Raw genomic sequence first — 15,893 nt, 5'->3', positions numbered from 1 at the left:
CGACTCTCACGCCAAAAGAAAACTTCCTAACATCTCTGTGACACGTCTGAGTTTCCAGCTTCCACCATGTCCCCTCGTTCTGTTACTATTCCGTGTGAACATTTCGTCCATTTCCACCCTGTAATTCCCATCAGTATTTTATATATTCCTATCATATCCCCCTCTCCCTTCTTTTTTCTAGTGTCTTAAGGCCCAGTTCCTTCAGGTGCTCTTCATACCCCATCCCTCGTAACGCTGGGACGAGTCTGTGTTTTTTCAGGTGGGGACTCCATGATGGGGTGGCATACTCTAAGACTGGTCTCACATAGGCATTGTAAAGTGCCCTAGATGCTTCCTTATTTAAATCTATGAATGATGCTCTGTCTTTTGCCAGAGTAGAGTATGCTGCTGTCAATATCCTATTTATATGTGCCTCAGGAGTTAGATTAGGTGTTACATCCATGCTCAGGTCTTTCTCGAATTGACACAGGTAGGCAGTTTCCCTTCATTGTGTTCTGCCCCTGTAGTCTCCTATCACTTAATTCCATTTTCATAACTTTACATTTGCTCGTGTTGAACTCCAGTTGCCAATTCTCTGACCATCTCTGCAACCTGTTCAAGTACTCTTGGAGGATCCTACAATCTTCATCTGGCACAGCTCTTCTCGTCAACTTAGCGTCATCCGCGAACATCGACATGATAACTCTATTCCTGTAAACATGTCGTTAACAGATATTAGAAATAGAATTGGTCCCAGCACCGATCCTTGAGGTACTCTAACCGTTACTGTTCGCCAGTCCGATTTCTTGCCCCTTACCGTAACTCTGGCTCCTTCCTGTTAGGTTGTTCCTTATCCACGCTAAGACCTTTTCTCCCACCCCCGCCTGCCTCTCGAGTTTGAATAACAGTATCGTGTGCAGTACTGTATCAAAGGCTTTTTGGCAGTCCAGAAATATGCAGTCTGCAAAGACAACGTGGATATAATTACCACAATTTTGTATTTAGAAGCAGTAGATACAGGGAAAGGACTCAACATCATCTTAAGCCGGATACCATTCCATGTTGGAATCCCATTAAATGAGAAAGCCGGTGAAACTGATAAATTGGCCAATCGTCATTCAATGATCCACAAACGAATTTAATCCATCCTTGAGTACATAAACAACAGCATCACCAGAAAACTCGCACACATCAACAAAGCCCATCTACAACAGAGAGTAGAAGAAGGTTCGCCCTCTGCAATATGGTATCTTCAGGTCTCCAAGTTAGACAGGTTAAATATTCCAAAATGAATCCATAGGAAAATAGCAGTTCGGTTATATAGACTACGTCTAGGTTACAGATCTTGTGTCTTGAGCTGGGTGTGGAAAATTTACCACCACAATTATAGCATGAAATGTCTGTGTTTCCTTACCGTGAGGCATATTAGTTTCCAGTTATTGGGATTACTCATTTCACAATTCGGCTTGGCATTTTACCTTTTCGGGCTTCACGATTAACACTTTACGGGTACGCCAGGCCGCGTCCGATCCCACGATCGTCGTCGCCCCTATAATCGACAACAGCAACACGGTGTTGAAGCACCTTTATTTGTAGCCGTTTAGCATCCGTGGACCTGATAGGTGGTGTAAACAGCACATACAATGTGTATTAACTGCAAGACACTCTATTTAAGTGATAAGTGGGTCTTGCTACAGTGAAAGAAGTGTGTGATCATATCGTCGCCACAGCATGCGACGCCTCACTCCCTCACACAGAATAAACAAGATGCCACCACCTCATGGGGGACACTCCATGGTTGTACAAGCTTAGTTTTAATCGTTTGTCTTTTGTGAACCTCCTAGTTGGCGGTTTAAAACTACACATAAATGTGTATAAACATCAAGGTACTCTGTGAATGTGAAATAAGGATGTCTTGCCAAGAAACAGTGATAGAAGTGTGTGACCACACCGTCACAAAAGTTTTGACACACACACTGTTTATAAGAAACTCTGCCACGAATTCAAGGATTAGGACGTTGGGGTAAAACTACACATAAATGGGTAGAAACATTAAGGCACTCTGTTTAATGTGAAATAAATGCGTGTTTTACCATAAACTGTGAATGGATTGTGATCAACACCGGACTCCCAGATACCAGAAGCCGGCACAATACCCACCACAATACCAGAAGCCACAATACCCACCACAATACCAGAAGCCGGCATAGACTAGACTACACCATTCCAACATCACTAGTGAACAACACTACAAGCTCTGGCCCAACAAGAAGGCTAAATCTTAATACTAACAAACTGAGATCCGTTCCTGCATCTTAATAAAATAAGGGAGGTTGGTGGTAGTAACTAGAGATTGGATCCGGTGTCTTTTGTGCCACTAACCTCATTAAATTGCAGCTTTGTTAACAGTCTCAACTCTCACACCCCTCTCAGCCAGGCATGGAAGGATATTAAAAGAATTAAAGGCGATAAGATCGGCCAAGTAGCACACCCTCACCCTCTACACAGAGCAAACGAGTTAGTCGATGCTTGGGCAACCACCTCTAGCTTCAATAATTTTCCCCCAGACATACAGTTCAGATTAAATGCTGGTTACGGAGATCGAGAAAGGCTCGTTGACTTCAGCTCCACAAGGAAGATAAATGCAACGTGCCATTTACTGAGTTTGAATTACTTGCGGCCCTAAACAAGGCAAAGCCACATCCCCCGGTGAAGATGGTATCACTTATGACATTGCGTCTGCTCCCTTTAGTACCAGGAAATCCCCTGCTTGAGCTGTATAATATGAGCTATGTTACTGGGGAGCTTCCTATCTCTTGAACCAACAGTATAATCATTCCAATTCCCAAGCCAAATCAAGAGAATGCTTTCCGCCCAATTTCCCTTACTAGCTGCATTTGCAAAACATTCGAGAGAATGGTCCTAAACCGTCTCCTCCATAGAATAAGAACCATGCTATCCCCCCAGATATATGGCTTCATGCATGGAAGGAGTGTGCATCATTGCATCACCACCTTTCTTACCCTGCACACTGAAAAGTCATATACCACCTTCCTAGATCTTAAGTCTGCCTTTGATGTTGCAAATAGACATGTTATCTTGAGTGAGCTTGCAAGAATGAATATTGGTGGTCGGCTTCTTTGTTGGATCAGGGGTTACTTATCCAACAGGAAGTCATCTGTATTTTTCCAGGGGCATAGGAGTGTAACAAGAGACTTTGAACTAGGTACCCCGCAGGGTGGTGTCCTCAGTCCTTATTTAATATCTTAATAAACACGCTGTTAAACTCTATACCGAGCAAACCCAACGTCCACATCATTAGCTATGCTGATGATATAATGATACACACCACTGGGTATGCTAACACGCAGAACACTCTTAACTCTGTATTAGACTCATGTCAGTACCTAGGTTTAATTATCTCAGCAGAGAAAACAAAGATACTAAATCGGCGCCCACCCAGGCAGGGAGGAGCTGTTCGCAAGATGCAACTGTCTGCTGGCTCCCAGCTTGACTATGTAAACAGATTCAAATACCTTGGCCTTGAGGTGCCACTGTATGGTCCTGTTGTATTCAGACTCTGTCGTCAGTATAAAGAGAGGCTCCGAGCTCTCAAGGCTGTTGCAGGTTATCACTCAGGCTATGGTGCCAATGTCAGAATTGTCAAAATGATGTACTTTGCATACATCAGATCTTTAGTGGATTATGCTGCACCTCTGCTTGTTTTGATGCCTGAAAGAAAGCTAGGAGGGCTTGAAAAATTGCAGAACGAAGCCTTGAGGATAATCCTTGGGTGCCCTCGTACCACAAAGATACTTAATATGAGAAAGGAACTTAATATTCTGAGCGTTGTTGATCGTGTTACTGAAATTAACTATCAAATTGGTATAAAAATGCTTAGGCTAACTCATCCTAATCCTTGCACAGAAGTCTTCCAGAATTTATTTATTGAAGATCAGCATTGTTCCAAATGGATAACAAAAACTGTAAATCAACTCAGAATGTATGGGGTTCATGATTTGTACCAAGAGAAACAACAACGGCACTTTCCTGCACCGTGGGAGGTTACACCTTTTCCAGTTTTAATCCCTCCCTTTCCACCCAAGCATGAGCCCTGCAAAGTAAGCACCCACCCAGAGCCCAACGAGTCGACAATATCGTACTGCTACCAGCCGACATCATTTCAGACGCATTAACTGTTGGTGAATCTGAGGTCTACAGAGCAGCTCCTTCTTTTCCACCTGGGTCAGCAGGCGGCTTTACAGGATTAAAATCCCACATCAAATAAATATTAAATCCTGCAGTTGGTGATGCTGCACAAGATATTATGGAACTCACAAGGTTCGTCAACATGTGCCTGGCTGTTGATATATGTGAGGTCGTCAGGCCACTCTTTTTTGGTGCCTCTGTTCTCTCAACAAGAAGGGTGGGGATACTCAGGCCGATCGCTGTTGGCAACACTCGCCGACGCCTGGTTGCCAAGGCTGCCACGAGGGTAGTCAGCCAGCAAGTGGCTGAATTGCTGAAATCAATTCAGCTAGTATTTGGGATCCCCCAAGACAGTGAAGCCGCTGCTCATGCAGCACGAGCATACATCACCAACATTTCTGATGAAAAGGCTCTGCTCAAACTGGATTTTAGGAATGCCTTGAACATGTTCAGAAGATATGCTGTGCTCTGTGCCGTACATTGCCATTTCCAGCCTCTCTACCCGTTCATACTATCTTGCTACAGTGGTGAATAAAAACTGCTATTTGGCGAATACGAAATATGATCATGCGAAGGAGTTCAGCAAGGTGATCCTCTAGCTCCTTTTCTTTTCTGTTTAGTCTTAAAAAAATCCCTGAAAGCTTGTCCAGTGAGTTCAACATCTGGTTGTTGGATGATGGCATCATAGCTGGCCTCCTAGACCACGTCTTGGAAGACATCAGAAAAATAAGGGAGCAAGAAGTAACCCTGGGTTTCTTTCTGAACCCTTCCAAGTGTGAAGTAGTCTCCTCCAACCCAAACGTCATTGCTAGAATAAAGACTGCCTTGCCTGGAGCCCATGACATTAGGGCAGTGAACAGCACTCTCCTTGGAGCCCTCCCTCGGGTCTAATGCCATTGAGGAGACCTTTGATAAGAAAATCACAGACCTCAGAAGGATGGAAAGCAGGATAGGTGACATCGATGCCCACGACGCTTTTTATCTCCTCACTAAATGTCTATCCCTTCTGAGACTAACCTACTTTCTGAGATGCACCCCATCCTACGACAGCCCAAATCTTAAAGAGTATGACCTATTACTGAAGACCATGCTAGAAAACGTTGTCAACCTCTCCCTCAATGAATGCCTTTGGAAACAAGCCACTCTTCCTGTCAGGCTCGGCAACTTGGGTGTCCGCACTGCCACCCAAATTGCTGTCCCAGCCTTCCTGTCTTCCTCCTCAGCATCAGATGACCTGGTTAAGGAAATTCTACCTGTCAACCAGTGGGACTTAGTAGGGATGCAGGACTCCCACTACTTGGAATGCGACACAAAATGGGGTACCTTGGCGGACTCAGCACTCAGACCAACCATGCTGAAGACCAAAAAAAATCCAGCTGAGACAGCCCCAGTGTAGACAAAGAAGCCACAGCTTTGCTGGAGGCAGCAACAACCCCCAGTGATCGTTCACGCCTCATAGCTGTGAACGATCATAGCTCATAGTCTTGATTCGCAGGACCTCTGTAAGGGCAGCTCCACACTGTTCATAGGTGTATTTGCGGCAAGGCAGATGCAGACGAAAATGGATTGCATGGCCTGCACTGTGAAAAATCAGGTTGGTGGCACTCTAGACACGACGAAGTCAATGATATCATTAAGAGGAGCCTTGCCTCTGCCCAGTGCCCAGCAGAGAGAGAGAACCCTGCAATCTATTGAACCATAACTCTGCTAGCTTTGCCGACTGACCAGACGGAATCACCCTTGGAAGGGTGGCAGACAGTTGGTGTGGGACTATACTTGTGGATCCACCCTGGCAACCACATACGTCAACGTCTCTGCTGGCTAAGCATGAGCCGCAGCAGCACACAGAGAAAGATACAAGTCGACCAAGTTCAGGGAATTAGATCACCTGTACAACTTCGTTCCAATAGGATCTGAGACCCAAGGTCCATCGGAAGAGAGTGCAAGAAGATTTCTTAAGTATCTTGGTTCCAGCCTCATAGACACTACAAGAGACCTTAGAACAGCACGTTTTCTCTTCCAGTGTCTCAGTGTCGCGATCCAGAGGGAAATGCCTGCTGTATCCTTGGTTCCTGCCCGGCGTCGGAGGAATTTGAAGAAATTTACAGCCTTTAGGAAACAAACTTTCCCTTATTTCCTCTTAATGTTCATTTTTTTAAATACTTAAATATGTAACTGCATAACCTTGTATATTAAAGTGTACAACATAAAAAAGGGTGGTAGAAGAAATGAGCACTCATACTTATTCAGAGTTAAATGACAAGTTTCTCTCTGAATGCTTTGTGTTCCCTTCTTCGTTCCCTTTTTATTTTTAATAAAAACAATTTATTGAAAATAAAGAAAATCACTCGGTCTATTAGGCAAATTGGGCCTTGCATAGTATGACGAGACGTCATAAAAAGAAAGGTGAAACGCCATGCAACCTCTGAAGAGTCAACTAACATAACACCTGTACCCACTATTAGACTTTTCTACAGGAACTTCTTTTCGGCTCATAAAACAGTGGAAAGGGTCCTGAAGATATTATTAATAGGAACGTTATCCCTACAGACAAGAATCAGAAAATACAATTGACAATTTACTGAATTCACGTATCTTTTCACGCTCCATCACATAGTGTCACACACCCTCCGTCACTATGTGATGGAGTGCGAAAAGATACGTGAATTCAGAGGCAATTCTATAACCAATGTTCCAACAATGTGTAAATATTTTATTAAAAATGATCTGCTACCAGAAATTTTAGCCAAATATCCCCAGTTTGCTAACTGTAGGTAGTAACTGAGTGATTGTAACCTATCCACCGCTGCCCACTGGATGGGGGGGGGGGGGTGTGCAGGACAAACATCAATTGTGACACTAGTTCCCCACATGTCAGTTGCTTAATTTAGAAACTATACTTGTGGTCGATCTCGAACTCGTTGTTGATGTGACGACTTATACCGAATTTTGTAACTAGCTCATCAAGATTGTAACTTGCTTTGCTAAATGAATTGTGCGGTTCAGTCCCTGAGCCCATTATGTGCCTCTGTAACCCTTTCCACTACCGCCCACAGGATTGGTATGGGGTGCATAATAAATGAACTAAACTAACTAACTATAAAACAAAAAAAACGGCCAACCTACTCAGGAAAAACTCCCCAGACATCAAGGAAACCAACGTCATCTATGCCTTCAAATGCCCACTTGGGGACTGTAAGCTCCAAAAAACCCAGTATATAGGCAAGACAACAACATCTCTTTCTAGGCGTTTAACGATGCATAAGCAACAGGGATCCATTAAGGAACATATAATCTCTTCCCACAACCAAACCATCGCCAGAGAAATCCTAGTAAACAACACAGAAATCATCGATAGATACAGCGATAGCAGGCGGCCTGACGTCTGCGAGGCACTACACATTAAGAAGTCAACACCAGCAATCAACAGCCAATTAATGCGCAACTATATTCTACCCACCTCAAGACTCCGCTCCAATATAGAAGCATCAAGAAATATGGACCAATAGGCTTTCTACAATCACTTCCATTCAATACCCATTGTTTCGTGTTCTGTCTTGTGTTTATGAATTTAATACCCTATTAATACCACCTCACCCTATCCACCTCACTCAAATGTAGATATAAACAAATCGAAGATGTGTAAGTTCTATTCAGTTGTGTATGTGTAAACTAAAGTCTTTGAAAATGTAATAAGTTTTACGAAACGCGCTCAAGTGTCGCCTCGGACTAGAAATAATAATGAATTTTGGAGAATTGATTTTTGATTTACCACCAACAGTGAAAAGAAACGTACGAAAGATCGAGAAAATTCGTGTTAGAATTATTAATCTTACTTTTTCGGTCATATTTAATAATATATGTCTACAGGAAAGACTGCTACCAAAATATATATATATATATATATATATATATATATATATATATATATATATATATATATATATATATATATATATATATATATATATATATATATATAAATATATATATATATATATATATATATATATATATATATATATATATATATATATATAAATATATATATATATATATATATATATATATATATATAAATATATATATGCATTACATATATATATACATATATATATACATATATATATATATATATATATATATATATATATACATATATATAGATATATATATATATATATATATATATATATATATATATATATATATATATATATATATATATATATGTATACATAAATGGAAATGTTCGTTTGTTCAAAATCGATAATCTCCGAAAGTTCTTCACCGATTGCTTTGAAATTTTCACAGAATGTTCCATTTGCATCCGGCCAAGTTTTATATACATACTATATAGATGTCACGTCTGTGACGGAGAAAAACATGTTATTTTTTAAACTGTTTTTTCATGTATTTTTCATGTATGGGAAATCTTCGAAACCTCTTTACCGATTGCTTTGTAATTTTGACACAACGTTGCATTCGAATAGGCGCCTGTTTTTCTATACCTACTTCATACATGCCTCACCTGTGACAGGAAAATACATTTTTTTTTTTTTTTAAATAGCACCCTCTGTTGGACGTTCTATTCGAATACATGAATGATTTTATATACATTCTATCTAGATGTCACACCTGTAACAGGTAAAACATGCTTTAAAAAAACAGCACCATCTGTTGCATTTAATAGCAACACTTGTTATGCAAACTATGTTACGATTCCATTTCAATGTTTCTGATTGCTTTGACAAATTGAATTTTCATAGATTTCGATTTATTTTCATTTTGATAAAATTATTTTGTTTGACATTTTGTTGGAATTGAGTTGCGTTGCTTACCATACCATTCATTTCCTAAGTATAAGTAGAGATGCCACATCTTTGACAGGTAAAAACATTCTTATTTTAAGACACAGCGCCATCTGTTGCACGTAAGAGCAACACCCCCTATACTAAATATTTTACAATTCCATTTCAATGTTTCTGATTCCATTGACAAATTGAATTTTCATAGATTTCAATTTATTTTCATTTTGATTAAATTATTTTGTGTGACATTGTGTTGGAATTGGGCTGTGTTGTTTACCATACCATTCATTTTGTGAGTATACGAATAGATGCCACACCTGTGACAGGTAAAAACATGTTTTTTTTTTTAAACAGCGCCATCTGTTGCACTTAGGAGCAACACACTGCTATAATAAATATGTTACGATTCTATTTCACTGTTCCAGATTTCATTGATAAATGGAATTTGCATAGATTTCGATTCATTTTCATTTTGATTTAATTATAGTGAGTGACATTGAATTGGAATTGAGCTGTGTTGTTTACCGTACTGTTAATTTCCTGAGAATAGTTTGTTTTGAATTTTTTCATTGTTTTTCTTTTCGTTTTTTAACTGTGTTTGCTATATTTTAGTGATGGAAACATCAGATCATTTGAGAATGCCTCGGACGAGGAAGTGGGGAATGGTAGGGAAGATGAGGGGATGGGAGTGGGGAATGGTAGGGGAGGACGATTGGATGGGAGTGGGGAATGGTGGGGGAGGACAAGTGGACAGGGGAGTGGGGGATGGTGGAAAGGATAATGGGATGGGGAGGGGAGAATGGTAGGGAGGACAAGAGGACGGGAGAGTGGGAGATGGTGGGGGAGGACGAGGGGACGGTGGAGTGGGGAATGGATAGGAGGACGATGGGCACGCTGGCGTGGGGAATGGTAGGGAGGTCAAAGGGATGGGGAGGGAGGGGGTTATTAGTGGGGAGGACAAGGGGACGTGGTGGGTGGAATGGTGGGAGTGGACTGGGAGACAGGGGAAGGTTGGTGTGGCTCAGCCACGCACATGCGCTGCTGAGCCACAGCAGCGCATGGCTGGGTACAGCTAGTGTGTGTGTGTGTATATATATATATATATATATATATATATATATATATATATATATATATATATATATATATATATATGTATATATATATATATATGTATATATATATATATATATATATATATATATATATATATATATATATATATATATACATTTTTGTTCTAATTTGAATATGAAATAACTGGAGCAATTTTTTTCTACAGTTGAAACAATGAACATCAATTGAAGGAAACATTACAATGGTCTAATATTGGCAGGGTGACAACGCCCAAGGACTGTGCTGACCTGTACCACCGAGGAGAGAGGCTGGATGGCGTCTACTTCATCAAACCTGACAGGTAATAGTATATCATCCAAACAATACCAGGTTAACCATCCAGGTCGTGCCAAGTTAATTATCCAGGTTGTGCCAGGTTAACTATCCAGGTCGGGCCAGGTCAACCATCCAAGTTTAGTGAGATCAACCATGCAGGTCGACAATCCAGGTCATGTTAGGTCGACAGTACAGGCCGTGTCAGGTCGACAGTATAGGCCGTGTCAGGTTGACAATACAGGCCGTGTCAGGTCGACAGTATAGGCCGTGTCAGGTTGACAGTACAGGCCGTGTCAGGTTGACAGTACACGCCGTGTCAGGTCGACAGTACAGGCCGTGTCAGGTCGACAGTACAGGCCGTGTCAGGTTGACAGTACAGGCCGTGTCAGGTTGACAGTACAGGTTGTGCCAGGTCGACAGTAAAGGTCGAGCCAGGTCGACAGTTCAGGTCATGCCAGGTATACAATGCAGGTCATGCCAAGTCATCCATCCAGGTCATCCATCAAGGTCGTGCTAGGCCAACAATCAGTATCATGCCAGGTCAGTCATCAAGTTTGCGCCAGTTCAATCATTGAGGTCGTACCTGGTCATCCGTCAAGGTCGTGCTAGGCAACAATCAGTATCATGCCAGGTCAGTCATCAAGTTTGCGCCAGTTCAATCATTGAGGTCGTACCTGGTCATCCGTCAAGGTCGTGTTAGGCCAACAATCAGTATCATCCCAGCAAACATAAAACGTTGTTTGACGTTTTTATTTGGTCTCAGAAAGGTGACTCTGTAACTATTTATATTAAGACGTCTTTTTAACATCAAATATGTGTGTGTGTTTTTTGTGAATGTATTCACCTAGTTGTGTTTGTGGGGGATGTGCTCTGCTCTTTCGGCCTGCCTCTCAACTTTCAATCAATCAACTGTTAATAACTACCAACTATTTTTTTCTCCGCACTCACACACATACCCCCAGGAAGCAGCCTGTAACAGCTATCTAACTCCCAGGTACCTATGTACTGCTGGATAACAGGCGCCTCAGGGTGAAAGATAATTATCATTTTATTTCTGCCATCACCAGGGATCGAACCCGGACCCTTGGATTACGAGTACAGAGCGCTGTCCACTCAGCTATTAGGCCCCTCTCCTGATGTGTGTGCGTGTACTTACATAATTGTACTTACCTAATTTTGCTTGTGGGGGTTGAGCTCTGGCTCTTTGGTCCCGCCTCTCAACCGTCAATCAACAGGTGTACAGGTTCCTGAGCCTATTGGGCTCTATCATATCTACACTTGAAGCTGTGTATGGAGTCAGCCTCCACCACATCCCTTCCTAATGCATTCCATTTGTCTACTACTCTGACACTGAAAAATTCTTTCTAACGTCTCTATGGCTCATTTGAGCACTCAATTTCCACCTGTGTCCCCTAGTGCGTGTTCCCCTTGTGTTAAAAAGTCTGTCTTTATCTACCCTATCAATTCCTCTGAGAATCTTGTATGTGGTGATCAGGTCCCCTCTAACTCTTCTGTCTCCCAGTGACATGATGTTAATTCCCGTAGTCTCTCCTCGTAGCTCATACCCCTCAGTTCTGGTTCTAGTCTGGTGGCAAACCATTGAACCTTTTCCAGTTTAGTCTTACGCTTGACTAGATATGGACTCCATGCTGGAGCCGCATACTCCAGGATTGGTCTGACATATGTGGTATATAATGTTTTGAGAGATTCTTTACACAAGTTTCTAAAGGCCGTTCTCATGTTAGCCAACCTGGCATATGCCGCTCATGTTATCCTCCTGATATGAGCTTCAGGGGACATGTCTGGCGTGATATCAACCCCTAGGTCTTTCTCTCTCTCTGACTCTTGCAGGATTTCATCTCCCAAACTATACCTTGTATCTGGTCTCCTGCTCCCTACACCTATCTTCATTACATAACATTTGCGTGGATTTAACTCTAACAAGCATTTGTTCAACTATTCCTGCAGCTTGTCCAGGTCTTCCTGAAGCCTCAAGCTGTCCTCCTCTGTCTTAATCCTTCTCATAAGTTTGGCGTCGTCAGCAAACATTGAGAGGAATGAGTCTATACCCTCTGGGAGATCATTTTGAGCCCTACAGAACCTTGTAGGACTCCACTGGTGACTTCACGCCAATCTGAGGTCTCACCCCTGACTGTAACTCTCTGCTTCCTATTGCTTAGATTCCCCCTTATCCACTGGAGCGCCCTGCCAGTTACTCCTGCCTGTTTTTCCAACTTAAGCATCTGCCTTATATGGGGTACTGTGTCAAAGGCTTTCCGACAGTCCAAATAAATGTAGTCCGCAGATGTATGGATCTGTTAGTGTACTCACCAAATTGTACTCACCTATTTGTGCTTGTGGGGTTTGAGCTCTGGCTCTTTAGTCCCGCCTCTCAACCAGGGGACGTGTGTGTGTGTGTGTGTGTGTGTGTGTGTGTGTGTGTGTGTGTGTGTGTGTGTGTGTGTGTGTGTGTGTGTGTGTGTGTGTGTGTGTGTGTGTGTGTGTGTGTGTGTGTGTGTGTGTGTGTGTGTGTGTGTGTGTGTGTGTGTGTGTGTATGTGTGTGTGTGTGTGTGTGTGTGTGTGTACTCACCTAATTGTACTCACCTAATTGTGCTTGCGGGGGTTGAGCTCTGGCTCTTTGGTCCCGCCTCTCAACCGTCAATCAACTGGTGTACAGATTCCTGAGCCTATTGGGCTCTATCATATCTACATTTGAAACTGTGAATGGAGTCAGCCTCCACCACATCACTTCCTAATGCATTCCATTTGCTAACTACTCTGACACTGAAAAAGTTCTTTCTAACGTCTCTGTGGCTCATTTGGGTACTCAGCTTCCACCTGTGTCCCCTTGTTCGCGTCCCACCAGTGTTGAAAAGTTCGTCCTTGTTTACCCGGTCGATTCCCCTGAGGATTTTGTAGGTTGTGATCATGTCCCCCCTTACTCTTCTGTCTTCCAGTGTCGTGAGGTGCATTTCCCGCAGCCTTTCCTCATAACTCATGCCTCTTAGTTCTGGGACTAGTCTAGTAGCATACCTTTGGACTTTTTCCAGCTTCGTCTTGTGCTTGACAAGGTACGGGCTCCATGCTGGGGCCGCATACTCCAGGATTGGTCTTACATATGAGGTGTACAAGATTCTGAATGATTCCTTACACAGGTTCCTGAACGCCGTTCTGATGTTAGCCAGCCTCGCATATGCCGCAGACGTTATTCTCTTTATGTGGGCTTCAGGAGACAGGTTTGGTGTGATATCAACTCCTAGATCTTTCTCTCTGTCTGTTTCATTAAGTACTTCATCTCCTATTCTGTATCCTGTGCCTGGCCTCCTGTTTCCACTGCCTAGTTTCATTACTTTGCATTTACTCGGGTTGAACTTCAACAGCCATTTGTTGGACCATTCACTCAGTCTATCCAGGTCATCTTGTAGCCTCCTACTATCATCCTCTGTTTCAATCCTCCTCATAATTTTTGCATCGTCGGCAAACATTGAGAGGAACGAATCTATACCCTCTGGGAGATCATTTACATATACCAGAAACAGTATAGGTCCGAGGACTGACCCCTGCGGGACTCCACTTGTGACGTCTCGCCAATCTGAGACTTCACCCCTCACACAGACTCGTTGTCTCCTGTTGCTTAGGTATTCCTCTATCCACCGGAGTACCTTCCCTCTCACTCCAGCCTGCATCTCCAACTTTCGCACTAGCCTCTTGTGTGGCACTGTATCAAAGGCTTTCTGACAATCCAAAAATATGCAGTCTGCCCACCCTTCTCTTTCTTGCCTTATTTTTGTTGCCTGGTCGTAGAATTCAAGTAACCCTGTGAGGCAGGACCTGCCATCCCTGAACCCATGTTGATGCTGTGTTACAAAGTTCCTTCGCTCCAGATGCTCCACTAGTTTTTTTCGCACAATCTTCTCCATCAGCTTGCATGGTATGCAGGTTAGGGACACTGGCCTGTAGTTCAGTGCCTCCTGTCTATCCCCTTTCTTGTATATCGGGACTACGTTAGCTGCTTTCCAAATATCTGGCAGTTCCCCTGTTGCCAGTGATTTGTTATACACTTTGGAGAGTGGTAGGCTCAGTTCTCTTGCTCCTTCCTTTAGAACCCAAGGGGAGATTCCATGACAAGACTTGACTTGATGTGTGTGTGTGTGTGTGTGTGTGTGTGTGTGTGTGTGTGTGTGTGTGTGTGTGTGTGTGTGTGTGTGTGTGTGTGCGTGTGTGCGTGTGTGTGTGTGTGTGTGTGTAGTCATTTAGTTGCATTCACCAAGTTGTCCTTTTGGGGGTTGAGCTCTGCTCCTTTGGCCCGCCTCTCAACTGTCACTAACTACTACTATTTTTTTAACACACATACACACACACACACTCAGGAAGTAGCCCATAACAGCTGTCTAACTCCCGGGCACCTATTTACTGCTAGGCAACATGGGTATAATTGTGAAAAAAACGAAATTACGTGTCCAGCGTGCTGTCCACTCAGCCACCAATGCCCTTCGATATGTGTGTGTGTGTGTGTACTCACCTAGTTGTGTTTGCGGGGGTTGAGCTCTGGCTCTTTGGTCGCGCGTCTCAACCGTCAATCAACAGGTGTACAGATTCCTGAGCCTATTGGGCTCTATCATATCTACACTTGAAACTGTGTATGGAGTCAGCCTCCACCACATCACCCCCTAATGCATTCCATTTGTCATGGGAGACCAAATTTGCCGAAATCATGGGCAATTTCGAACTCTTCCAAGGCCTTGTGCGTGTTCCCCTTCTGTTAAATAGACTGTCTTTATCTACCCTATCAATTCCCTTCAGAATCTTGAATGTGGTGATCATGTCCCCCCTTACTCCTCTGTCTTCCAGCGAAGTGAGGTTTAATTCCCGTAGTCTCTCCTCATAGCTCATACCTCTCAGCTCGGGTACTAGTCTGGTGGCAAACCTTTGAACCTTTTCCAGTTTAGTCTTATCCTTGACTAGATATGGACTCCATGCTGGGGCTGCATACTCCAGGATTGGCCTGACATATGTGGTATACAAAGTTCTGAATGATTCTTTACACAAGTTTCTGAATGTCGTTCGTATGTTGGCCAGCCTGGCATATGCCGCTGATGTTATCCGCTTGATATCTGCTGCAGGAGACAGGTCTGGCGTGATATCAACCCCCAAGTCTTTTTCCTTCTCTGACTCCTGAAGAATTTCCTCTCCCAGATGATACCTTGTATCTGGCCTCCTGCTCCCTACACCTATCTTCATTACATTACATTTGGTTGGGATAAACTCTAACAATCATTTGTTAGACCATTCCTTCAGCTTGTCTAGGTCTTCTTGAAGCCTCAAACAGTCCTCTTCTGTTTTAATCCTTCTCATAATTTTAGCATCGTCCGCAAACATTGAGAGAAATGAATCGATACCCTCCGAGAGATCATTTACATATATCAGAAACAAGATAGGACCGAGTACAGAGCCCTGTGGGACTCCACTGGTGACTTCACGCCAATCGGAGGTCTCACCCC

At 42.9% G+C, this 15,893-nt stretch overlaps 1 protein-coding gene across 1 annotated transcript in view; it reads left to right on the top strand.

Annotated features, from left to right (window-relative positions):
• Positions 1-10,420, top strand: part of LOC138351679 (putative golgin subfamily A member 6-like protein 3) — a 104,046-nt gene extending 93,626 nt beyond the window's left edge. The window contains exon 4 of the mRNA XM_069303698.1: positions 10,336-10,420. Within this exon, the coding sequence (XP_069159799.1) occupies positions 10,336-10,420 (85 nt within the window). The remainder of the gene's footprint in view (positions 1-10,335) is intronic.
• The last annotated feature ends 5,473 nt before the right edge of the window (positions 10,421-15,893 follow it).

Source organism: Procambarus clarkii, chromosome 50 (genome assembly GCF_040958095.1).
Source record: "Procambarus clarkii isolate CNS0578487 chromosome 50, FALCON_Pclarkii_2.0, whole genome shotgun sequence".
Classification (NCBI taxonomy): Eukaryota; Metazoa; Arthropoda; class Malacostraca; order Decapoda; family Cambaridae; genus Procambarus; species Procambarus clarkii.
This window is presented reverse-complemented; position numbering and strand designations above follow the sequence as displayed.